Source organism: Ischnura elegans, chromosome 1 (assembly GCF_921293095.1).
Source record: "Ischnura elegans chromosome 1, ioIscEleg1.1, whole genome shotgun sequence".
Classification (NCBI taxonomy): Eukaryota; Metazoa; Arthropoda; class Insecta; order Odonata; family Coenagrionidae; genus Ischnura; species Ischnura elegans.
In genome coordinates, this window is record NC_060246.1 from 21,869,884 (window position 1) to 21,894,775 (window position 24,892).

Sequence of the window (24,892 nt, forward strand, 5' to 3'; positions counted from 1 at the left end):
ACTTGCATTTTAAGTTATTTTTTTGTTATTAGTTAGTTTCATGTAATTTTTCCTTGTATAGTTTCTGGAACATAACTTGATTTGCAATTTCTTTAAAGAGGCGTTGGACATGGCTGACGAGGGAGGAGGTGGCGCCTCTGCTGTTCACAGCAAGCAGGAGCCACTCTGCAGTTTGCCCTCAGAAGAGTTCCGCCTAGGCTACCTAGAGTGTCTCACCGAAGCGCTGCTCTTCCTTGAGCACGTGGAAGGAGTGCCAGCCACTGGAGGACTCTACATGGCCCTCGATGCTCACCTTCGACGGCGCTGCTCCCTGCTCCTCCAAGGTAAGCGCCCTATCAAGAGCGGAACAAATTACCACTATCTCAGACTGAAACTTCCTCCTCCTCTGTTGGGGCAGAAGAGGAATGTAAAGGTGAAATGGCAGTGCTTTGCTGTGTGCAGCCTTCTGCTGTCAGCAGCATGTCCCATTCAACACGGCCGCGAATGTTGCAGCAAAATATATTTCTATAATGCATTAAATTCTATAAATATTCAAACACGTAAATTTTCAAAGGCTCAAAATTGTATTTAATTACAATTCTGATTGTGCCATTTAAAATAGCGAAAGCATAATGTGCTATTATGTCACTCTCTAAAATGTTTCTAAATTATTGGGCTGTGCGAGCAGGGATCTTTTAAATTGACCGAGATCAAGTGAAAATTCTAAAACAATCTTAAGTCCAAAGTGAGAATTTTTTTCCTCTGGAGTACTAGTCACTTTTATTTCTCAACTAAAAATATTTTGTCCACGTCAAATGTTTTTCATTTGATCTCTTTTAGCATAAGGGTGTAAACAGTCGCATTATTTAGAATTTGATATTTATAGCATTAAATGGTATGAAATATATTTTAGTGTAAATATACTTCTGCCAAGAATTCAAACTATTCAATGTTAGAATCTGTGGCAAAGCATCTGGTAATCTCTGGATTCGTCAATGACTTAACTAAAATGAAAAATATAAAGAAAGCTTAAAAAAAGGTTGGAAAAATATTTAAATCAAGGTATAATGGCAGTTGTTTGGTTTTTTGCCAAATAAATGACATAGGAAGGTTGAAAACTACCCACAATTTCCCTCCATTGAAAACTATTATGGTGTTTAATTAGGCAGTCATTGCTGAGGCTAGCGAATTCCTGCTCATTTGGGTTCTTTCGATGACACTTGGCGGTAGCTCTTGTTAGAATAGGGGAGCAAAATACCACAAGGATGCTTGGAAGTTGTAGCTGCAAAGCTTTATTTTGATGTGTCCTTCTGAATATTTCTGCATTGGTATTATTTTGTATTCATCATTGCAATTTTGCAAGAGAAGCAATAAATCTAGTAAATGCCTATAACATAATGTTCTGCTTAGCTAAGCTTATCTGTATGAAACTGGCCAAAATGCCTCTGTGGAGAGGAGTTTTTGTAATGCTTAAAAGAGTACATGCTTATAAGAGATCCATGCAAGGAGTACCATGGCTTTACTGTCAGTTAAAAAGGAGCCCCTAGAGACTAATAGATATGGAAAAGACTTCTACGAAACTATTATATGTACACAAATATGCAGCAAAAACTCGAGAATAGTGTTAGTGACACAAATGATGTAGCTATTATTTACTCGTTGTGAACTAGCTTATTTTATTGGTATGCATTAACATGCATTGCAGATATTGATATTTGCTTGAACATACTTAATGATCGTCAAATACCTACCAATATATTATTTCGATTTTATTAGAGTCATATATCAGAATACCCTTCATGATGCATTTACCCGATGTCGTCTATGGCTGTCTGTCTGTGCTGCAAAGACAGTTCAACACTTGCCACTCAGCGAGGTATCACCTGAAGGCAAGCCAGATTAATGCTTGTCATCTCCTGTGGCACTGAGGGACATACACAGATGTGCGGGGATTAGAGCAAGTTCAGATTTACAAAGTACTGTGCTGTTGCTCGTCTGTATACCAGCACTCCACTCTTGTGTTCTAATGCATTGTATCATGTAACCTTCAGGTAACCCTTAGATCGACATCTCGTAGGTGAAAAGAGGCAGTCACTGCATCTGCCCCTGGTTCAAATGATAAGGTGTGGAATTAAAGCTATGTAGCCAGAGGAGATGCCCATTTTTGAGTTTTCTTTGGGAATTACTGCCAAGCAGTAAAAATTCTAATAACTTGGAGTAAGATATCCATGATTGCCATGAGCACGAGTTACACCTTATTCTCTCTCACAATTTGACCTGAAAAGAAAATCTACTTCATCCTATCAGCTTTTATCAGCAGTGCTAGTGTTCGATTTTGCTCTACCAGGATTGTCAATTCCTTTCTATCTTCATATCAAAATTTTTTTCTTGAGCACATTTTCTTTTATAAAGTTATTTGTCCAATAATTTGCTCCTAAATATATTGAACTACTGTTGTCTAAACCTCTAGCAATAATCAACGCTTGCATTGGACTAAAAAGAGTTTAACTTCATGTGCATTGAGCAATTTGCATGAAAATGAATGTTCCTTCATACTCAGGGAGGGTTGTGTGAAAATTCCACAGAGAAATAATCATTCGCCTTGACCGGGATTCGAACCCGGATCCCTCGATTTCCGGCCGAGTGCTTTAGCCAGTTAAGCTACCGAGGCGTCATTCATCCCTGTGGAAATTTGTGGACTATACCGGACATGGTGGTATGGACTGCCGAGCATATTATGCGACGAGCAGTCCAAATTGTGCGCATGGCGCCACAGCCGGGGCGCACAATTTTTGCACAATTGTGCATTGCGGGTGACTCCCGTAAAGTTATCACCGTGGCTAGTCTCGGTATACTTAAATTCGTCAAGAGAGAACACCTCTATGTGTTCAAAGTTCGGGCCTTACTCCCCGGCTGTGGCGCCATGTGCACGATTTGGACTGCTCGTCGCATAATATGCTCGGCAGTCCATACCACCATGTCCGGTATAGTCCACAAATTTCCACAGGGAAGAATGACGCCTCGGTAGCTTAACTGGCTAAAGCACTCGGCCGGAAATCAAGGGATCCTGGTTCGAATCCCAGTCAAGGCGAATGATTTTTCCTCAGTGGATTTTTTGCACAATTGTGCATTGCGGGTGACTCCCGTTAAGTTATCACCGTGGCTAGTCCCGGTATACTTGAATTCCTCAGGGAGGGTGTTTTGAACTCCTTTCTAGTATATTGCTCTCTTTGACATTAAAGGCAAATGAGCAACATGATGTGCTGGAGTTTATCAGACTAGCATTTTTTTTCTCTTTCTTTCTTTTATTTTTCTCATAAAACCGAAACATAGTTTGATACCTCCAAGTTAGCCGAGGCGAAGGCTCTGCTAACTTCTAGATTCTATACCCAGGATTTAGAGATTTTATGATATTTTGTCGCATGAAATCATAAAATTATCACTGTAAATGTAAGGAAATACCTATTACTTTATTACATATATTGAGGAAGAACACAATTGTGAGTGGGGCCTTAAGGCCCCATGAAATTATACCCACTACATTGGAGATCTCAAACCATCTCGAGGCAAGGTTGAGAAATGTTTTTGGAGTATATTGAGATTAAAATCATGTGGAAGTCAAGAAATACTATTATCTTACTCCAATCTGGAAAAGTGAATACTCGCACAGCCCTATAAAATAGCATAATATGCAATAGCATTGTCGGCTTTATGAAGCAGTTGTGCTGGGAGGTTTCCTCCCCCATGAACATGATGCCATTGTTCACATCACTCCACCTGAGATTGCTGTCATCCCAGTGTATCTCTTTTTGATGTTCACAGATGGTCGCACCCATTTGGGCCACAGCCATGTTGCAGTGGAAAGGTTTGCGCATTCCAGCGACCCCTCAGGCTGCAATGGAGGGGGTAATTTTCTATTACTTCCAACAGGGCCACCTATTCCAGATAGATGAAAGCTTAAGAGCTGCATGAAAGATAGTCTACATGATGGTGTCATGTGAAAAATGAACTTGGAATGAATTTAGGAAACCTTACTAACTATTTCTTCCCTGAAACACAAGAGTACAGTCAAATGAACCTCGCCAACTCATCGTACAGAAACGCAGACCCTTCAGTCAGGTGCCATTCAGGGCAGCAAAACCTGCTACGTCCTCAAGGTCTTTATCATGCAAAAACCATGTGTAGACTTGAGAGTGTCATCCGAGAAAGAGGAAAAGAAGATGGAGAAGAAGACAGGACTGTGCATAGGGACGTGGAATGTTAGGAGAACAATGAGGGTGGGTAAGATAGTTAATGTGTGAGGAAGATGGAGACAGTTAGAATGTATATTTTGGGGCGGTGTGAGCTGAGTTAAAGCAATAGTGGGAACGGCTGGAGTAATGAGTACAGGCGATAAATAGGGAAGGGGAGGAAAGTCAACAATGCATAGCTTTGGAGTTAAACGGGTAGATGGCAGACTGAGAGGGTTGTAGGTATGTATAGAGCAGGTAAGCAGTGGCATTCTGGTGGTGGAAATTAGGTATGTTCCATCAATCTTAAGGTGGTTCAGTTGTACAATGAGGGAAAAATGGATTATGACAACTCCTGACTTTCTTTGATTGAATGTGAATTTCAAGATATTAAATGCTGAATATACTGATTATATTTTCAGCATTTCATACTCATGGAATTCATGGATTTCAATTTTTGGAAAATCTGCGAATATTTGAAGGTAACTTTCTAGCTGTTTTATACCCAAAAAGTCTTTCCTCTCTAATGCTTAATGTTTCGCTAAAAAGTTAGCATCGCTTAGACCATGTCATTTCTCCTTCATGTTCAGTTGAAAGAGTCTCCTAAGGTGAATGCTGCTTTATAGTAGTATGCTTCCAATAGGGAGTAACGGGCTAACTAAAGAGAAAATTAGTATGAAATGAGTTGAATTATATGTATTAAGCCATTTCCAATCTTGTACAATCAATTCATAGTGTTGGAAAAATTATATGAGGGTCATGGTGATGGAAATATTACTAGAACAGTGAAGGATAGGCACTTCTTAGTGATGAGGGTATCAGTTAATAGATATGGAAAAGGAAGAAAATACTCATCTATAAAGTCAGGATTGATCCAGATAACCCACATTCCACTTGATAGATTGTCCACGTAATGGTGTCATGGGAGAAGCAAACTTCAAATAAACGTGGAAACCCTACCAAATATCTCTTCCCTGAAAACATGGAGTATAATCAATTGATTAAGTGAGCCTCAGGAACTCATGAACCGGACCTGGCTCGTTGTGTATGTGTAGGTGCCACTATAGATGGCAAGGCCTGCAAGGTCCTTGAGGTCTTTATCATGCGAGAGCCACAGTGAGTGTAATATATACAATATTTAACTATCTTTCAACATAATTTATTTCAATTAATTTAGGAGGTTGATGAGTTACTGCTTGAGTCAAGCTGTTCATGGAAACTCACATTTTTATATACAAGCAGTGGCGGATCTAGGATAGGGACAATGGGGGGGGGGCCTAAGTGACAGTTAAAATTCCAGCAGTAGTGAGGGTCGGAAAAAAAGAGCATTCTATCCAGTGTAAATTGAATACGCAAGATGGGGGAGGGATAGTTCCCTTAGCCCCACCCAAAGATCCGCCACTGTACACAGTAGACTCGTTAATACGAACAAGGTTATTACAAAGTTCTCATTATTTCGAAGAAAATCGTTGGTCCCAATGAAAAGGCCTATCCGAGCAATAGTAAAAGAATCGTTATTACGAAATTTTCGTTTTTACGAAATTTTCGTTTTTACGAAATTACTAAACTCAGTCCCGGTCCCGGCGGTTACAAAATGAACTTTATTATGAAGTTCCATGAATAAGCAACGGCGTTTAGGTGGATATACATTACGCTAAGTTCTAATAATCGTGCCACGTTTATGTTCTTCTCGTGTACTGTGCCCAAGAGCGTCAATGATGGTTCTCTCTTCAGTGTACACGCAACATCATATAATAAGCTTCATTCCTGTGGATTCATGATGGCCCACTCATAACCACTTGTAAATTGGACGTTCAGTTATTCCTCTTCCTACGCAAATTGGATTTACGAACTTTCAGTGATAAGAGCATTCAAAAATTTCACATTTCGAATTTGGCGCCTTTCGATTTGGTCGATGCTACGCGATGTGGCATAGAGGAACTCGCACTTTGGTAACAATCTGAACAAAGTATCATTGAATCCGTGTGAATTTAGTAACGGTTCAGCGTTTCCCCCGTTCTTCCTTACTGCGGAGGACGATCTTTTCGGCTCCGGCTGCGTCGTTCGCCCAGCTAGATGAGTTCGTCACAATCATGAGTTAACACAAAATTGTGATGCAGTGTCGCATTCTGCAGGATAACCGTACTCGTCCATTCCTTGCATACAGTCCAGCCGACAAGAGTTTTCCGATAACAGCACAATAGGAGGGATGGAAAACCCTGTGCCAGCATGGTTTGCAGGTAATTGCTGTCCCCCAAATGCACCTCACACCCTCGCCTAGTCACACAACGTTGTCAAATGCATAAGGAGCACCGAAATAAGCCTGATCCTTCAAAACAAAGTGATTCTTCCTCTGGGTCCTTCACGCTCGTTGTCCCTTCCGGCTCCTTTCTTCAAGGAACCCTTGGTAGGCGTTTCCCTTTCTTACCTGGCAAGCCTTGCCCCCTACCCTGACCTAGACCATTCTGCCTGTCATCGGACAACTCTTGGCGGCCGGACTGTAGGTTTATCAACTTGCGAACAAAGTTTTGGAACGCATCTAGTTCATATAACGAGGACTATGTGTGTAACGAGGACTGTGTTCGGGAAGATATCAACCCTCGAGATCGTCATGCCGCATTCTTCTATTGAGAAACTGAAAGCCACAGTCCCTTGATGAGGATGAGGAAACAGAGAGGAATGGTAGAAGGATTAATCCTTATTCACAATTGCGAATATTCGGTGTATGGGCGATAAAATGTGGTGTATTCTGTGTGATGATCCACTTTTCTTGCTTGCCAAATCTAAAACCAACCATAGTGTCACTTGTTACTAACACAAATTTCGTTTGCAATAAATGCAGACATTAGTTAACATTAAGAAAAGATGGCTTGAGGTATATTTATATATATTATGTATTTTATTTCTTGTAAAATTGTACATCACATGTCAGTGTAAACTGATATTTGATGTGTAATTTTTGAAAATTTTCTCTAGATTAACATGGTACGATGAATTTTTAAACTGTGTTTTCCATGTGCTGGTGATTTTGCAATTAATCGTGTATAATTTCAAAAACAAGTTATGCAAAAAGTAGTATGGGTTGGTGTAGTTATGTTTAAGTAATTAGATTGAAAAAGGTTTGGAAATATAAACCAAATCAAAGGACTTTCATTATTTGAGCCAACCTCCTAATACAACAGAATTATTTACGTCTATCACTTTAAACAATGCCCCCTTCCTATACAAACAAAAACTTGGCAATCCTTTTCAAACAAGTTTCATATCTTCAAAAGCAACCTCACCAATACATCAAATATATCTGCATATAAGAGCTTGTAGTCAGATGTTGCAGGAGACTAATGGTTGTCATCCAAGAAATATGAAAAGAAGACCAAAGAGATGGAGAAGAAGAACGCAGCAATGAATGTAGGGACATGGCATGTTAGGACATTTATCAGGGCGGGTAAGATAGAGAATATGTATTCTAAAATCATTCCTCTTGAATGAGAGGAAGTTAATCAAAGATGCAAAATGATTATGCAAACAATTTTTATTTAGGATATACCAGTACATGAGGCCAAGATTGTGATAGAGGTGGACTAATATTGGTCATATTTATTTCAATGCATAAAATAATTTTTATGAGCATACTATGCACCCATTTACTCAGTCATAAAGTCATTTAGTAGTGTAAACCCACTGTTATTTTACACAGAAATAAATTATTTGTGTTACCAAAGCCATTGACTTTATTGGTAGGTACATAATTAATACATATAAGAATTAAAGTTGCATATTTTTTGCATCTCATTTGATGCCTGGTGATAGGATTTTTAAAGACCTGTCTAAAGTGATGTGCTCTTGCCTCAATAAAGAACAGCATTTTATTTTAAAACAGTCATTCAAAGGCTGAGAGGGTTAATCTGTGATTACATATCATGTTTTCTTCATTGGAGAAGTTCACTGAAAATTATTTTTACATTATCACATAAGAATAGATTTCAGAATATTGTCCAGTTGAAGATGCCATTGGTTTTCCTAAATTAAACATTGCCCTTAAGCAAAATGCTTCCCATAAATTCACCTCTTCTTTCCACAAGAGTCACACAACTTCCTCCTTCCCGGACTTCTCGTAACACTGACACCATTTTTTGATTAAATTTAACACAATGAAATTGACACAAATTAACACATTGTATGTCCATCCTCTCCTTACTTGGTACAATGGGAGGGCTCATGATGCTTGTTTATAAATCTCTTGATAATAGTAATGAATTGCTCACACCAGATGAGGACTAATGAATCATGTTGTTGCATGGAAAACTAAAAATTTTTCTCTCTTTCTTTATGTTTAAATTCCCTCCAAATTAGCCCGTTTATCATTTATTTCATAGGAAATTAATTTCTGTAATTTTCTCATCCTACAGCTAATACAACAGAATCAACAAAATCAGAATGTGTACTGGATGAGGAGGATCCCTTTCACTTGGAGATGTCTCAAAACAAGTCACTGGAGCATTCAAGCCTTGATATCACAGGTAGGCTCTTCAAAGTTGGTGTATCATTTATAGCACATGCATGGCATCACATTTGGAGTAGGATCAATGGAAGCTTACTGTGAAAACAGAGCAGGATTCCAGTTCTATAATCCATTCTACTTTAGCAACTTTTCTGTATGTTCATGTGTGCAACCACGAAATAAGAAATGAAAATTCACTTAGTATGTTCCAGTCTGATGTGAATTTTATTCCTTACCATGGTTTCGGCAATTGCTTATCCATTATGAAGAAAATACCCCATTGTAGCCAAGATGCAATAATACCCTATTGTAGCCAACCTTAATACATAATGACATATTGCTGTCAAAACCATGGTCAGAAATAAAGAATCAGTGTGAAATGTCCTCAGTGAATTTGCTCTTACTTTTATAAGGTGTGAATGCAGTGATACCTTCATACATATAATGGATTCAAAGGGACCAGTAAAATGGAGGCTTCATAATAAAGGGTTCCAAATTTAAGAGGCTTGCAAGCGAATTCAAATCCAAAACTCTTCTCCTGTTTAGGTCTCTTGGCTGTCTGAGTTCACATTCTGAGGCTAGGAGATTAAGGAAGTGGACATTCGTATTTCTATTTAGTGTTTCAGCTCTCTGCCTCAACTACCACAATCAATGCCTTTGGAAAGAAGCATGGAGCAGTAGCTGGTATAAGGTCCCGCAAAGGGCTTTTTCCTAGAGCAAATGCTATTCTGCATATGGACTGCTTGGCAATCACCCGGCTGGCTACCTCAGTTCACTGGCATATGGTCTCTGAAGCGGTCGGAGACCTTAGGAAATATTTGTGAAATACAGAACGGGAACATTTGGGATATGCCCTCTCTCTCTCTCTGCGTTTCTCACTCACTCTCACAGAGGCAGCCACAGAAAGTTCGTTTTTGTGAGGGCTTAAGGGTCTTGCAGAGTGTATTTTCCGGGTTGCGTTTGAAGTATTCTCGAGTAGAAGAGGTCCAAATTAACAACCACATAGTCCATTTGGGTAAATGCTTTATTACTCTCGTATCATACGTACCACTCACAATCAACACAGTACCTTTACAACATGGTGCACAATCTCTCCCGCTAGTGAAAACACATACATCTCAACCAGTGATGGCATCTACAAAACAATAGACACACAATGTATATTTAAATATTCTTCAGCATTTAGGCAGGATGAGCAAGGTGCTCACGTAGATTGAAGAGGTGAGCCACAAATATAGCAGCTGCTGTTGACTCCAGTTGGGACATTTGTTGAAGGAACAAGAAAGTCTGAGCCCCTACCATGACCGGTTGACTCTGCAAATGTCATAGATATGCATTCCCCACCGCATCCAGACGAGCTGAAATTTTGCATGGAGATTTGCTGCCATACTACTGCTATTGAAGTAAATATTCATATCATTAGCAGTGATATGAATGCTGCTGTGTGGACCACTGTGATCTCCCCTGTTAAAAATATGAAGAAGAGCTGCTGCCCTCTCCCCACTTTTTGTCCATGATTTTTTATTCAATGAGTAAACTTCCTTTATAATGTAGATAACCTCTATGCCTGGAGGTAGACCCACCTTCTGCAATCCGTAGGATGCTCTTGGTGTTCGTTAAGATTTGCTGATTTTAAGATCCTTGAAGATTTGGACACCCAAGTATCACTATTGAATCGCAGACCACTATGCTATCCAGTTTCTCGATTTCCCATGGATTTGTACCGAGAAAAAAATGTACCGAGGCTTATGGCACTAGATGTTAGGCCCTTGCTTTCTATCCATGATGGCAAAGCAAGGGAGAAAGAAATCGCGTGTAGCCGCAACCTGTTGAGAGCCTCAAATCTAAAGCCATGCATGGTGATAATGTGTAATATTTTAATCCTTCCGCATGAACGATGGTGAAATTTACTTGAATTGCCATGAGAAAAAATTATTCTGGGCCAGGAATCGAACCATGGACCTTTGACTCTCCTTCTCCCCTATGATGCTATCTTGGGTGGACTGCAAGGGCCTAACATCTAGAACTATGAGCCTTAAGGCTTGCAATAGGGTAGTTGGGTAATTGGTGCAATAGGGTAGTTTCCTTCCTCAAAGAAAACGAAATGCAATGATTGCGATTCCTTACCCACCATTAGTGTATTCATATTATACAAATTATTTTGTTTTAGAAATCCCAGTTTAGACGAATGGCAATGGTCAATTTTATCCTCATTTGAAAAAGGCCAGATTGGCACCAATGCGATTCCGCTCCACGTGACGTCAGAGGGACCTAGTTTCTATACGAGTAGATAGGAGTTTTACATTGTCTGAGATTACTAATGCATGCATGAGGCACAGAGCTCAGGGAAACATCTCTTAATAATCACACATTAAACATACCTAAGTTCGGAAAGTTTCCTTCGTTTGATAGGGGAATAATAATCCTTATTTAAGCCAAGCGCTACCAGCTAGCAGGGTACTCAGCTACCTGCTAGCAGCCTGCGTCGTATCAGCGCTCAAGCCTCGCCTCAAGGTCACAAGTGCCCCGGAAAGTCAAAGGTTCATGCTTTGATTTCCAGTCCAGGAGAATTTTCGCTGTTTATGCTGCAGGATTAAAATACATATTACAACCCCTAGTAATCGCAGAGGGGAATTTATGGGTGAAAGCAACTTCAATCCACTCACTGGTGGAGTCTACTGGAATAAAAAATAGAGGGAAGTAGTAGGGGGTTCAAACCTGTAATCTCTTGGGAATACAATCTTTAGAGGGGAGTATTGCTGTCTGAAATGAGCTCTATCCTCACCTAACCAAACCAACCTTCGGGTTTAATACAGAATATGGGATCATCTAGAAGGAACAAAGACTGTGTAGTAGGGAACGCTGAAGAAATCAAGGCAATTTTATGAAATGAGGTTCACTGCAGATCCTAATTCATACATGCAAAATATAAGTTTTTTTCCAATCCAGGGGAAACAATCATATGACAGGTTGAAGATGGAAGGACCATAGTACTAGGCTAAAAGATTCAATTTACCATAAAATTTTAGAAATGTTGCTGCAATTTGTTTCAAATGGTCATATTGAAAATTAATCACTTTATTCATTTTGTGGGAGTCACATTTTAAGCTCTATAAAAATGCAGATGTCTCCATGCCTTCTAGACATTATGGGGAACTTACTTTTGTTGAAATATGCTATTCCTTCTATAAACTTCTGAACCTGGTGATGCTGGTTAGAACACCAGCAAAACTTTTGTCTCAAAATGATTTCCTTGTGGTGAAACCTGGTAGCCATGGAGACTTATTTAAATCAAGGTCATCAATAAATGAAGTCATCTTTAGCATAGAATGGTTTAAACAAAGGTAATGAAGTTGATATCTCTGCCAATGGATGTTTCAACTTTTTGTTGCTTTATATCAAGTGGGTAATACCTTCTGAGTGTATGTTAGAGTATAAAATGTTGGCAGAAGGTGCCAAGTATTGTTCTCTTGTAGTCACAAAATCCAATCTTACCTTGACAGCATCTGAGGGGGATGAGATGGAAGCAGCGGCTATGATGCAGTCAAACACAGGCTGCCAGGACTGCGATGCTTACCAGTCGAGTGCGCGGCAGGTGCTGTCAGGTGGCGAGAAGGAAGATGTGGCTCTGCCTCCAGACCAGCCGCACCATTCCTACAAGTTCAAGAGCAGCATCAAGAGGAGGTTCACGGCCGGACTGGAGAAGCGCAGGAAAGAGCGCGAAGAGGAGGAGGGAGAGGAGGAGAGGAGCACCAGCCAGCTGGCGCAGGATGTTGCGGCTGTGGCCCCCCGCATCCCTGTGTTTGCGCTGCATGCTGACCACTCGTTCTACGTTCCCCTAATGCTCGACCCCGAGACATTGGCACCGTACATACCCTTGCTTTCAAAACATTCGACGAGCGCCCTGCACCCTGTGACCATCTCAGTGAACTTCTGTGGTGATGAGCCACAGACAAGAGACATTGCTCCCATGGCCGAATCCCAACAGAATTACAGGCATTGGCGGGCAGCTGCCGACTGTTATATATCTCAGTGACTTAATACTTCCTCCCAGTTCAGCTATGCTTTGAATGTGATACTACATCTTGGCTGAGGTTTGTAGATGTGGTGCTGGCGCATGGAAGCTGGCATATGATTGGTCATGCTTATTTCATCCAGTATTATTTTTGTCTATTTTTGGGTCTATTACTCTGTAAAGAAGAGCCTTCATGTCCTTGTCTGCAGCAGTCAAGACCCCATCACAGTCATTTTAATCCCTTTTCACTTTATTGTGTGGGTCATTTCATCAACTATTTTTGTAGAACTATGAACTGCACAGAGAGTATGTGTGACCGTGGAAAAAGTTGAAAATCATGTCTAAATCTATTTCTTTATAATTAACATCTTAGTTGCAGTGAATGCGTTTATTCATTTCTGTGCACAAAATTTTTTATCTATGTCTGTAAGACTTACTAAATAGATAAAGGAGAGTAATTTCCTCATCATTGCTCAGATAATTGTAGTCATAATGAAGGGTTGTACTTATATAATGTAATTTCATAAATTTAAATTAATAAAATATAGAAGCTGACGTCAATTCAAATGATTTCATGAATGCTTCCAATTCCATGGTTGCTTTTATGAATTTTTGTGAGATTTTTCTTGAGAAAGCATAATGAGATGACAATTTGCTGAAGAGTAAGGTATTATTTTGATATCGAGCTTTAGGCCATTACTGCATCCAAATGAAATCCAAGGTTATGATTCACTTACAAAAATTTTACTGTAACTTGCTTCGCATTGAATGTCATTTCTCCATGATAATTTAGTTCATAGATGGTAAGATGGATCCTAATATAAGTAAATTCAGTAATTTTTTTGGAAATTCAAGATCAAAATATTATTACTAACTACTTCTATCATAGTCCCTAGCTGCAGTGCGCCTGAATGGTGGTAGCTCCATGTTCCTACACTTTCCTTATTTCCCTCCTCCAACTCCCGTTGGTGAGAGGCCGTCGAGTTTGGCACTACCTATAGGCATGACCCACTGTTTGGTCTAACTATGGGGAATGAATTGACGTCCACAATATATCACTTCTGTGTCTTATTATATAGTCGGAAAAGATATCCTTTTTATGCCAATTTACTTCACCTTGAAATCTGCAGTACATGTCACTTATGCTTTGGCAACACATTTTCGACCAAATACCCTCATAATGACTAACAAGTGATTTTAATGATGTAAAAGTGACATTTGGCTGGTATCAGCATGCTTCTGGCTCAATTATAGTTACAATTTCAAATTTGAAACAACATAATTACAATTAAACATTACTTTTTTAAAAAGTCATCAGTAGGATTAAAATTAATTTTTTTTTGCCCCCATACAGATTGCCATCATTGTCAATATTTTCTCAAACAGGGAGTATGAACATGCAAATCAGCATTTAAATTTTAATCTAATGTCATTCCAAAATTATAATTTTTGATTTAGGCATTAATAAATTGTTGTACCAAACATTTTCACCAGCGGATGAGGTTAACATAGCGTTTTGATCTGCGTGTGTGGAATTCAAAATTTCAATTATGATTACTAAAATGTTACAATTACTGCTATGAACTTTGGAGGAGATTAACAGTAAAATGACTTTAAAAAATGAATCGATTACAAGTAAAAATTACCAAAGATGTAATCGTTAACAGTAATCAAATTCTTTTACTGCGTTAAGTCACATCACTGATACCATGGCAATCTGAACCCAGGAAGTGAGATTCAGCTCTGCAGCAGATGTGTTGGGGTTGAAGAGTTTATTTTTGTTATCAATAACCACAGACTAACCAGCTCAAGTGTTATTGACTTAGGAGTAGGGAAAAATTCCTTTTGTGGAAAAGTGATTTGAAATGATTAGATAGACAATAGTGATAACGACTGTATTGGAGTGGAAGAATGCTAGGTGAGTAGGTAAGGGGGACACACACAATAGGATTTATTGATAGGGATAGGTAATACGCCTTATTCAAACCTTCAAGAAGCCTCAGGGGCTGGTATGATAGTCAGTGGTGGATCCAGAGAGATGCCTGGGGGGGGGGAGGCTATAGCCCCCTCCTTGGGTATCCAATCTACGCTAGATAAAAGGGTAATTTTGTTTGGATCCCACTACTGCTGGGAGCTTACCCCCATGTCCCTTAGCCCTTCCGTTGTCCCGATCCTGGATCGAGCACTGATGATAGTGAAATAAAACTGGCATAAAATATACATGTGATCAAACTATGAAATACATTGTAAATGTCATGTTAATTATGGAACACTTTCAGAAATTGCACCTCTGATACATACAAAACTATAAAAAAACAACCATATCCAATATATATATATTCATATCCAGCCATACGCATTCAGTAGCATATGAATTTCGATTGGGTTCACTAGATTTTTTTGGCAAATTTTAAGGCAATAGAATAAAATGTAAACGGCAACTTTTTACCTTTTTTATTGTACATAAATAAAAAATAGAGCATGTTTATTCTTTTAAACATTCAGAAAAAAATATTCATGAGAATAAAAATACCTTGGCACAAACTCTTTTCAAAAGATTTAAGCATGTACACCACATTATCAACATTTTAGTAAGCTAAATATATATGTATATTTCATTAATAGAAAAAATACAATAGTAGCATTATGAAAATACAATATCTGTTATGAGTAAAATATTACGTTCACACTTATATCTTTGCAAAAGGCATAATAAGTTTAAACATCGTCATGAACACATCAATCCCTGGAGTGAGCACAGTTTAATTGAGTATAATTCCATTCCAACACTTCCGCCCAAAAATTTTAAGATTTTTAACAAAAAATGGGCGTAAACACTACAATTAAAAATGAGTGGGGAAGATTTCATCACTTTTCTCGGGATAATAAATTAGTGAAAATAAAATGCAAGAGTAATTTGTATCCACCAGAATCTATGGAGGCGTTTAAATGACTTTCTTATATTCACCTTAAAAAATAAAGGCTTTCACCACAGTTCACAACACTGTTTGAAGAGTGAAAAAGCACTTCTGAGATTCAAAAAATACTCATTTTCTGCACTTCACATCAAATTTAGAGAGCAGAAAATAAATTTACAACAAAGACTAATGACTGAAAGGAGTATTTCAAGTGACATTCTTGCAACCTCTTCTTAAGGCCTAATTGATATCACAATAATCATGGAAGTTTTACCCATCATAATTTTATACTTTATTGTTTAACACATGTTTGTAACCATCGATGATAATGCTGGTTTTGAGACGTGGAGTATGGATTTGCAATTGATAGATATGAGAGCTAAAGCAATGTTTTGGATTAGTGGCGCTTAAACTCAATTATTTGCACCGAGAACCCATGCTATGAATTAAAGTTGAACATGGGAACAAAAGAGAAAAGAAGCCAGCATTGAAATGACACACAATAGCAGGCATGAACACACAAAATAAGAAATCAATCAGAAAGGCCTGATGTATTAATTCTAATAGAGAGCACTTGTAAATGCTTGCATCAGATCAACGTTACTTTAATCATATTACATTCTTCCCACCTACTCCTTACAAATGTTGCACATTTCGAGACATCAGATGAGACATGTCATCTACGCAATGAATTTTGTCCGCTTTCCACAGTGTTATCAACATCTGCATTTTGAGACTGGTTTGCATTAACCTTCTGCAATTCAAATCCTCCACGATTCGACGACTCTCGCACCACCCTGTTCCTTCTCCACTTTCGCAGGAGTTTCACAATGTCCGGGTACACACTCCGGACGACTACTGTTATTCCAAATATATTCTTCATTAAAAACATAGAAACATCCTGTTGGTATGCAATCCAAAAGTAGACACGCACAACAAGATATGGGATATCCAAAAGGCAGAGGTGCAGCAAGTCTCTCGCGATGAGGAGAATGAGCGGGATGGGCTTCTCACCAAACCCAGAAATCGATAGAGCATATAATGGGAGGGTGGGGAGAAGGAAATTGACAGCAGTGAGAGCAACAACAAAATCTTCAAGTATGTTCGTTTCTTTCACTAGCAGGATGGACAAAAATGATATGGTATCCACCAGTTCAACGGCAGAGTGTGAGCATGTAGAGCGAACGAGTTTTGGTCCAGGGCTATATTCAGAGTGTCCCTCGGCTAACAAGAAATATATCAACGCTGAAAGACCAATCGTCAACTTCAAAACCTGAGGCCCAAAAAAGTCAGCCTTATTCAATTTGTCAGGAATTTCCGACTTCAATATTATGCCAACTTTAGCCGTTAAAATGATGGAATAAAATAACCATGACGAGTAACTAAGAGGAAGTGGCCCAACTAGGTCAGAGGGTAGCCCTAATCTTTTAAGGCTGGAGGCCCGAGAGAGTTGACTGTTATTTGCACTTTCAGAGAACGATCCAGCTAAACCGGGAGAATTGTCCCCAGGCCTTGCATGCCTAATTTTCACTGCTTTGCTGGCTCTTACAAATTTAAGGTACCTGTATGCCTTTGTCAGAGTTCCCGCGAAAACAAACAGACATACAAAGTCAGCGATAAACCAGAAATATGGGTTCACTGAACTATTGTAGTGTGATATTATGTAGAAATTAAGAATACTTCCTTGCAGGACAAGAACAAAGAGCAACGAACCGCCGTCCAAGATTTGGAGGACAAATCTTCGGCTGCATTCACAAGCGTTTCCAGATGCCATTTTGGTACAAAACAACCATTCCTGTAATATATGGGGTAAGATAGGATATGAACCAAAATAAAAATAGTACCCACTTCATAAGATAACACAGGATACATTTGAAAAACGCAGAACATGGTATAAAATCGAGCTTTCTTTGCAAAATTCGCAACTAAAAGGTTATTTTTTACATGAAAAGCCATCACAAATGTTCAGTAAAAATAGGAAAACTACTCACCAAGATTTTCAAGCGGTCAAAATCCTGTAAGTTATTAAATACCGGCCGCGGTCAATACTCTTAAATTTATGTTTTACAGTCAAATGAATCCACAGCAAAAGTAATAAAAAAATGTGAGCAAAAGGAATCGCTGACATCGACTGAGCACTCCTATTCTGCCTATCACGCTAAATTACTGCAACTTCACTCATGTTTACATCACCCTCGCCACCCGCTTCTTACTTCATTTTTCTCGACGATCTCGGTCATAGATGGACGACATGTTAAACTCTAGGCAAGAGCGCAGCAGCATGCAGCGCCTCCGTATGCGATTACAACGCTTCCAATATCGTACCATCGTACTGTGTTGGCCGAGGGTACTTCACTGACCCTTGCCTCAAAAAACTCTAAAAAAAATGCCAAATACAGCAGAATCTAATAAACTACTACGCCTTCTTTTATTCCTCCCAAGACTTGACAGTACCATAGAAAGGTAGCCATAAGATTCAAGTCCAAGCAAGAAAAAACACTTTCTCATCCTCTAAATTTTTTTGCGATAAATCTTAGACAAAATTTAGGGAAAATACTTAAAACACGCAAGGGTATTTAATTAAAATTTGATCATGAATTGATTAGTAAAAGCAGCCAAAAATAAATAGGGGTGGAATTTTACACACAGAGAACCTGTTTGGTACAAGGTCCATAACAGTCCATAAAGACCTTGGTTTGGTACAGACTATAGCAGCGCTACCATCATGCAGAGTGTTAAAATCTGGCAACACTCCAGCATCATTTTTCTTGTGCAGTCAGAGGAGCTTGTCCGATTTCTACTATCCAGGAGTTATTGTAAAAGGCCGGCAAGTCTGCAGGCACGGCAGTAATCTTTGCACGGCAGTTTTGACCATGGAGAATACATTATATATAATGTAATGTATTAATCATGGTTTTGACATATTTTGATGCATTGAATGTGATAGTGACACTAATGGCTAGTGAAGTTGAGGTTGTGGTTAATGATACAATGGTTGTGCGTATGTTGTTCAAGTGAGTTGGGAGTCGCGTTACCTTGGCCCACAGTTTTCCCAACCCACGCATTCATACCAACCCACAAGAGCACAGTCTCTCGCCGCGACCCTGTGACGTGAACGACGGTATTTTGACAGACGGTACTAGTTTGTAATATTTATCATTACTCTGTTATGCGTCCATTCATCTCGCTGCTTTTTTGATATATGGCAGACAAGACATCAATACTTAGTACTATATACAGATATTCTGCGAATCGTACCTAATTTACAAGTTACAGGACCTACAATACTTAATATTTTCTTGCCGCGACGCTTTGACTTGACCGACGGTATGAGTTTATAATATTCATCATTACTCTGTTATGCGTCCATTCATCTCGCTGCTTTTTTCATATATGGCAGACAAGACATCAATACTTAGTACTATATACAGATATTCTGCGAATCGTCCCTGATTTACAAGTTGAAGGACCTACAATACTTAATATTTTCTGGCCGCGACGCTTTGACTTGACCGACGGTATGACTTTATAATATTCATCATTACTCTGTTATGCGTCCATTCATCTCGCTCCTTTTTGGATATGTGGCAGACAAGACATCAATACGTAACTATGTAGACAGATAGTCCGCGAATCATCCCTGATTTATAAGTTACAAGACCTGCAATACGTCGTATTTTCTCGCCGCGAAGCTGAGACTCGCCGGAAGGTATACCTGCTTAAAAATCATAATTACTCTGTTATGCGTCCATTCATTTCGCTGCTTTTTTGATATATGGTAGACATGACATCAATACTTAGTACTTTACTCTGATATTCCGCGAATCGTCCCTGATTTTTAAGTTACAAGACCTGCAATACGTAGTATTTTTTCGCCGCGAAGCTGAGACTCGCCGGAAGGTATACCTGTTTAAAAATCATCATTACTCTGTTATGCGTCCATTCATTTCGCTGCTATTTCCATATATGGCAGCCAAGACATCAATACGTTGTACCATAGAAAGATATTCCGCGAATCGTCCCTGATTTATAAGTCACATGACCTGCAATACATAGTAATTTCTCGCCGCGAAGTTGAGACTCGCCGGAAGGTATACCAGTTTAAAAATCATCATTACTCTGTTATGCGTCCATTCATCTCGCTGCTTTTTTCAAATATGGTAGACAAGACATCAATACTTAGTACTTTTATCTGATATTCCGCGAATCGTCCCAGATTTATAAGTTACAAGACCTGAAATACGTAGTATTTTATCGCCGCGAAGCTGAGACTCGCCGGAAGGTATACCTGTTTAAAAATCATCATTACTCTGTTATGCGTCCATTCATCTCGCTGCTTTTTTCATATATGGCAGAGAAGAAATCAATACTTAGTACTATACTCTGATATTCCGCGAATCGTCCCTGATTTATAAGTTACATGACCTGCAATACATAGTAATTTCTTGCCGCGAAGCTGAGACTTGCCGGAAGGTATACCAGTTTAAAAATCATCATTACTCTGTTTTGCGTCCATTCATCTCGCTGCTTTTTTCAAATATGGCAGACAAGACATCAATACTTAGTACTATATACAGATATTCTGCGAATCGTCCCTGATTTACAAGTAAAAGGACCTACAATACTTAAAATTTTCTCGCCGCGACGCTTTGACTTGACCGACGGTATGACTTTATAATATTCATCATTACTCTGTTATGCGTCCATTCATCTCTTTGGTTTTTTGATATATGCCAGAGAAGACATCAATACTTAGTACTATACTCTGATATTCCGCGAATCGTACCTGATTTATAAGTTACATGACCTGCAATACATAGTAATTTCTCGCCGCGAAGCTGAGACTCGCCGGTAGGTATACCTGTTTAAAAATCATCATTACTCTGTTATGCGTCCATTTATCTCTCTGCTTTTTTGATATATGGTAGACAAGACATCAATACTTAGTACTATTTTCTGATATTCCGCAAATCGTCCCAGATTTATAAGTTACAAGACCTGAAATACGTAGTATTTTATCGCCGCGAAGCTGAGACTCGCCGGAAGGTATACCTGTTTAAAAATCATCATTACTCTGTCATGCGTCCATTCATCTCGCTGCTTTTTTCATATATGGCAGAGAAGACATCAATACTTAGTACTATACTCTGATATTCCGCGAATCGTCCCTGATTTATAAGTTACATGACCTGCAATACATAGTAATTTCTCGCCGCGAAGCTGATACTTGCCGGAAGGTATACCAGTTTAAAAATCATCATTACTCTGTTATGCGTCCATTCATCTCGCTGCTTTTTTCAAATATGGCAGACAAGACATCAATACTTAGTACTATATACAGATATTCTGCGAATCGTACCTGATTTACAAGTTACAGGACCTACAATACTTAATATTTTCTTGCCGCCACGCTTTGACTTGACCGACGGTATGAGTTTATAATATTCATCATTACTCTGTTATGCGTCCATTCATCTCTTTGGTTTTTTGATATATGCCAGAGAAGACATCAATACTTAGTACTATACTCTGATATTCCGCGAATCGTACCTGATTTATAAGTTACATGACCTGCAATACATAGTAATTTCTCGCCGCGAAGCTGAGACTCGCCGGTAGGTATACCTGTTTAAAAATCATCATTACTCTGTTATGCGTCCATTTATCTCTCTGCTTTTTTGATATATGGTAGACAAGGTATCAATACTTAGTACTATTTTCTGATATTCCGCAAATCGTCCCAGATTTATAAGTTACAAGACCTGAAATACGTAGTATTTTATCGCCGCGAAGCTGAGACTCGCCGGAAGGTATACCTGTTTAAAAATCATCATTACTCTGTTATGCGTCCATTCATCTCGCTGCTTTTTTCATATATGGCAGAGAAGACATCAATACTTAGTACTATACTCTGATATTCCGCGAATCGTCCCTGATTTATAAGTTACATGACCTGCAATACATAGTAATTTCTCGCCGCGAAGCTGAGACTCGCCGGAAGGTATACCTGTTTAAAAATCATCATTACTCTGTTATGCGTCCATTCATCTCGCTGCTTTTTTCATATATGGCAGAGAAGACATCAGAGTCTCAGCTTCGCGGCGAAAAAATACTACGTATTGCAGGTCTTGTAACATAAAAATCAGGGACGATTCGCGGAATATCACAGTATAGTACTAAGTATTGATGTCTTGTCTACCATATATGAAAAAAGCAGCGAGATAATTGGACGCATAACAGAGAAATGATGATTTTTAAACAGGTATACCTTCCGGCGAGTCTCAGCTTCGCGGCGAGAAATTACTATGTATTGCAGGTCATGTAACTTATATATCAGGGACGATTCGCGGAATATCAGAGTAAAGTACTAAGTATTGATGTCTTGTCTGCCATATATGAAAAAAGCAGCGAGATGAATGGACGTATAACAGAGTAATGATGATTTTTAAACAGGTATACCTTCCGGCGAGTCTCAGCTTCGCGGCGAGAAATTACTATGTATTGCAGGTTATGTTACTTATAAATCAGGGACGATTCGCGGAATATCAGAGTAAAGTACTAAGTATTAATGTCTTGTATGCCATATATAAAAAAGCAGCGAGATGAATGGACGCATAACAGAGTAATGATGATTTTTAAACAGGTATACCTTCCGGCGAGTCTCAGCTTCGCGGCGAAAAAATACTACGTATTGCAGGACTTGTAACTTATAAATCAGGGACGATTCGCGGAATATCAGAGTAAAGTACTAAGTATTGATGTCTTGTCTGCCATATATGAAAAAAGCAGCGAGATGAATGGACGCATAACAGAGTAATGACGATTTTTAAACAGGTATACCTTCCGGCGAGTCTCGGCTACGCGGCGAAAAAATACTACGTATTGTGGTCTTGTAACTTATAAATCAGGGACGATTCGCGGACTATCTTTCTATGGTACTACGTATAAATGTCTTGTCTGCCACATATCACAAAAGGAGCGAGATGAATGGACGCATAACAGAGTAATGATGAATATTATAAAGTCATACCGTCGGTCAAATCAAAGCGTCGCGGCGAGAAAATTTTAAGTATTGTAGGTCCTTCAACTTGTAAATCAGGGACGATTCGCAGAAAATCTGTATATAGTACTAAGTATTGATGTCTTGTCTGCCATACATCAAAAAAACAGCGAGATGAATGGACGCATAACAGAGTAATGATGAATATTATAAAGTCATACCGTCGGTCAAATCAAAGCGTCGCGGCTAGAAAATATTAAGTATTGTAGGTCCTTCAACTTGTAAATCAGGGACGATTCGCAGAATATCTGTGTGTAGTACTAAGTATTGATGTCTTGTCTGCCATATATGAAAAAACCAGGGAGATGAATGGACGCATAACAGAGTAATGATGACTTTTTAAACTGGTATACCTTCCGGCGAGTCTCAGCTTCACGGCGAGACATTACTACGTATTGCAGGCCTTGTAACTCTTAAATCAGGGACGATTCGTGGAATATCTGTATACAGTACTAAGTAATAATGTCTTGTCTGACATATATCAAAATACCAGAGAGATGAATGGACGCATAACAGAGTAATGATGATTTTTAAACAGGTATACTTTCCGGCGAGTCTATGCTTCGCGGCGAGAAATTACTACGTATTGTAGGTCCTGTAACTTGTAAATCAGGGACGATTCGCAGAATATCTGTGAATAGTACGAAGTATTGATGTCTTGTCTGCTACATATCAAAAAAGCAGCGAGATGAATGGACGCATAACAGACTAATGATGAATATTATCAACTCATACCGTCGGTCAAGTCAAAGCGTCGCGGCGAGAAAATATTAAGTATCGTAGGCCCTCTAACTTGTAAATCAGGGACGATTCGCAGAATATCTGTATATAGTACTGAGTACTGATGTCTTGTCTGCCATATATGAAAAAAGCAAGGAGATGAATGGACGCATAATAGAGTAATGATGATTTTTAAACTGGTATACCTTCCGGCGAGTCTCAACTTCGCGGCGAGAAATTACTATGTATTGCAGGTCATGTGACTTATAAATCAGGGACGATTCGCGGAATATCAGAGTATAGTACTAAGTATTGATGTCTTCTCTGACATATATCAAAAAACCAAAGAGATGAATGGACGCATAACAGAGTAATGATGAGTTTTAAACAGGTATACTTTCCGGTGAGTCTCAGCTTCACGGCGAGAAATTACTACGTATTGCAGGCCTTGTAACTCTTAAATCAGGGACGATTCGCGGAATATCTGTATACAGTACTAAGTATTAATGTCTTGTCTGACATATATCAAAATACCAGAGATATGAATGGACGCATAACAGAGTAATGATGAGTTTTAAACAGGTATACTTTCCGGCGAGTCTCAGCTTCACGGCGAGAAAATACTACGTATTGCAGGTCTTGTAACTTATAAATCAGGGACGATTCGCGGACATTCTTTCTATGGTACTACGTATTGATGTCTTGTCTGCCACATATCAAAAAAGCAGCGAGATGAATGGACGCATAACAGACTAATGATGAATATTATCAACTCATACCGTCGGTCAAGTCAAAGCGTCGCGGCGAGAAAATATTAAGTATTGTAGGCCCTCTAACTTGTAAATCAGGGACGATTTGCAGAATATCTGTATATAGTACTAAGTATTGATGTCTTGTCTGCCATATATGAAAAAAGCAGCGAGATGAATGGACGCATAACAGAGTAATGATGATTTTTAAACTGGTATACCTTCCGGCGAGTCTCAACTTCGCGGCGAGAAATTACTATGTATTGCAGGTCATGTAACTTATGAATCCGGGACGATTCGCGGAATATCAGAGTATAGTACTAAGTATTGATGTCTTCTCTGACATATATCAAAAAACCAAAGAGATGAATGGACGCATAACAGAGTAATGATGAGTTTTAAACAGGTATACTTTCCGGCGAGTCTCAGCTTCACGGCGAGAAATTACTACGTATTGCAGGCCCTCTAACTTGTAAATCAGGGACGATTCGCAGAATATCTTTATATAGTACTAAGTATTGATGTCTTGTCTGACATATATCAAAATACCAGAGAGATGAATGGACGCATAACAGAGTAATGATGATTTTTAAACAGGTATACCTTCCGGCGAGTCTCAGCTTCGCGTCGAGAAAATACTACGTATTGCAGGTCTTGTAACTTATAAATCAGGGACGATTCCCGGACTATCTTTCTATGGTACTACGTATTGATGTCTTGT

General features: G+C 39.0%; 3 protein-coding genes across 5 annotated transcripts in view; 2 read left to right on the forward strand and 1 right to left on the reverse strand.

The window, feature by feature from the left end:
* Window positions 1-13,279, forward strand: part of LOC124156852 (transcription factor cwo) — a 35,642-nt gene extending 22,363 nt beyond the window's left edge. The window contains exons 4-7 of one of the 2 annotated variants that reach the window (XM_046531346.1): window positions 99-323; window positions 3,802-3,885; window positions 8,618-8,728; window positions 12,213-13,279. In XM_046531346.1, coding sequence (XP_046387302.1) covers window positions 99-323; window positions 3,802-3,885; window positions 8,618-8,728; window positions 12,213-12,745 — 953 coding nt within the window. In that variant the 3' untranslated portion in view covers window positions 12,746-13,279. The remainder of the gene's footprint in view (window positions 1-98; window positions 324-3,801; window positions 3,886-8,617; window positions 8,729-12,212) is intronic. The other variant, XM_046531353.1, reaches the window with a different exon arrangement.
* A 1,885-nt stretch (window positions 13,280-15,164) lies between these two features.
* Window positions 15,165-17,953, reverse strand: LOC124156892 (transmembrane protein 121B-like). 2 transcript variants are annotated; one of them, XM_046531382.1, is made up of 2 exons: window positions 17,856-17,953; window positions 15,165-17,437 (listed from the first exon to the last, which is right to left on the reverse strand). In XM_046531382.1, the coding sequence occupies exons 1-2, from the start codon at window positions 17,880-17,882 to the stop codon at window positions 16,319-16,321; spliced, it is 1,146 nt and encodes a 381-aa protein (XP_046387338.1). In that variant the 5' UTR covers window positions 17,883-17,953; the 3' UTR covers window positions 15,165-16,318. The 2 variants fall into 2 exon arrangements, with proteins under 2 accessions (XP_046387338.1, XP_046387344.1); XM_046531388.1 differs by lacking the exon at window positions 17,856-17,953 and adding an exon at window positions 17,634-17,849.
* A 453-nt stretch (window positions 17,954-18,406) lies between these two features.
* Window positions 18,407-24,892, forward strand: part of LOC124156870 (TAF5-like RNA polymerase II p300/CBP-associated factor-associated factor 65 kDa subunit 5L) — a 38,106-nt gene continuing 31,620 nt past the window's right edge. Inside the window, exon 1 of the mRNA XM_046531363.1 lies at window positions 18,407-18,656. The gene's annotated coding sequence lies outside the window, so the exon portion shown is untranslated. The remainder of the gene's footprint in view (window positions 18,657-24,892) is intronic.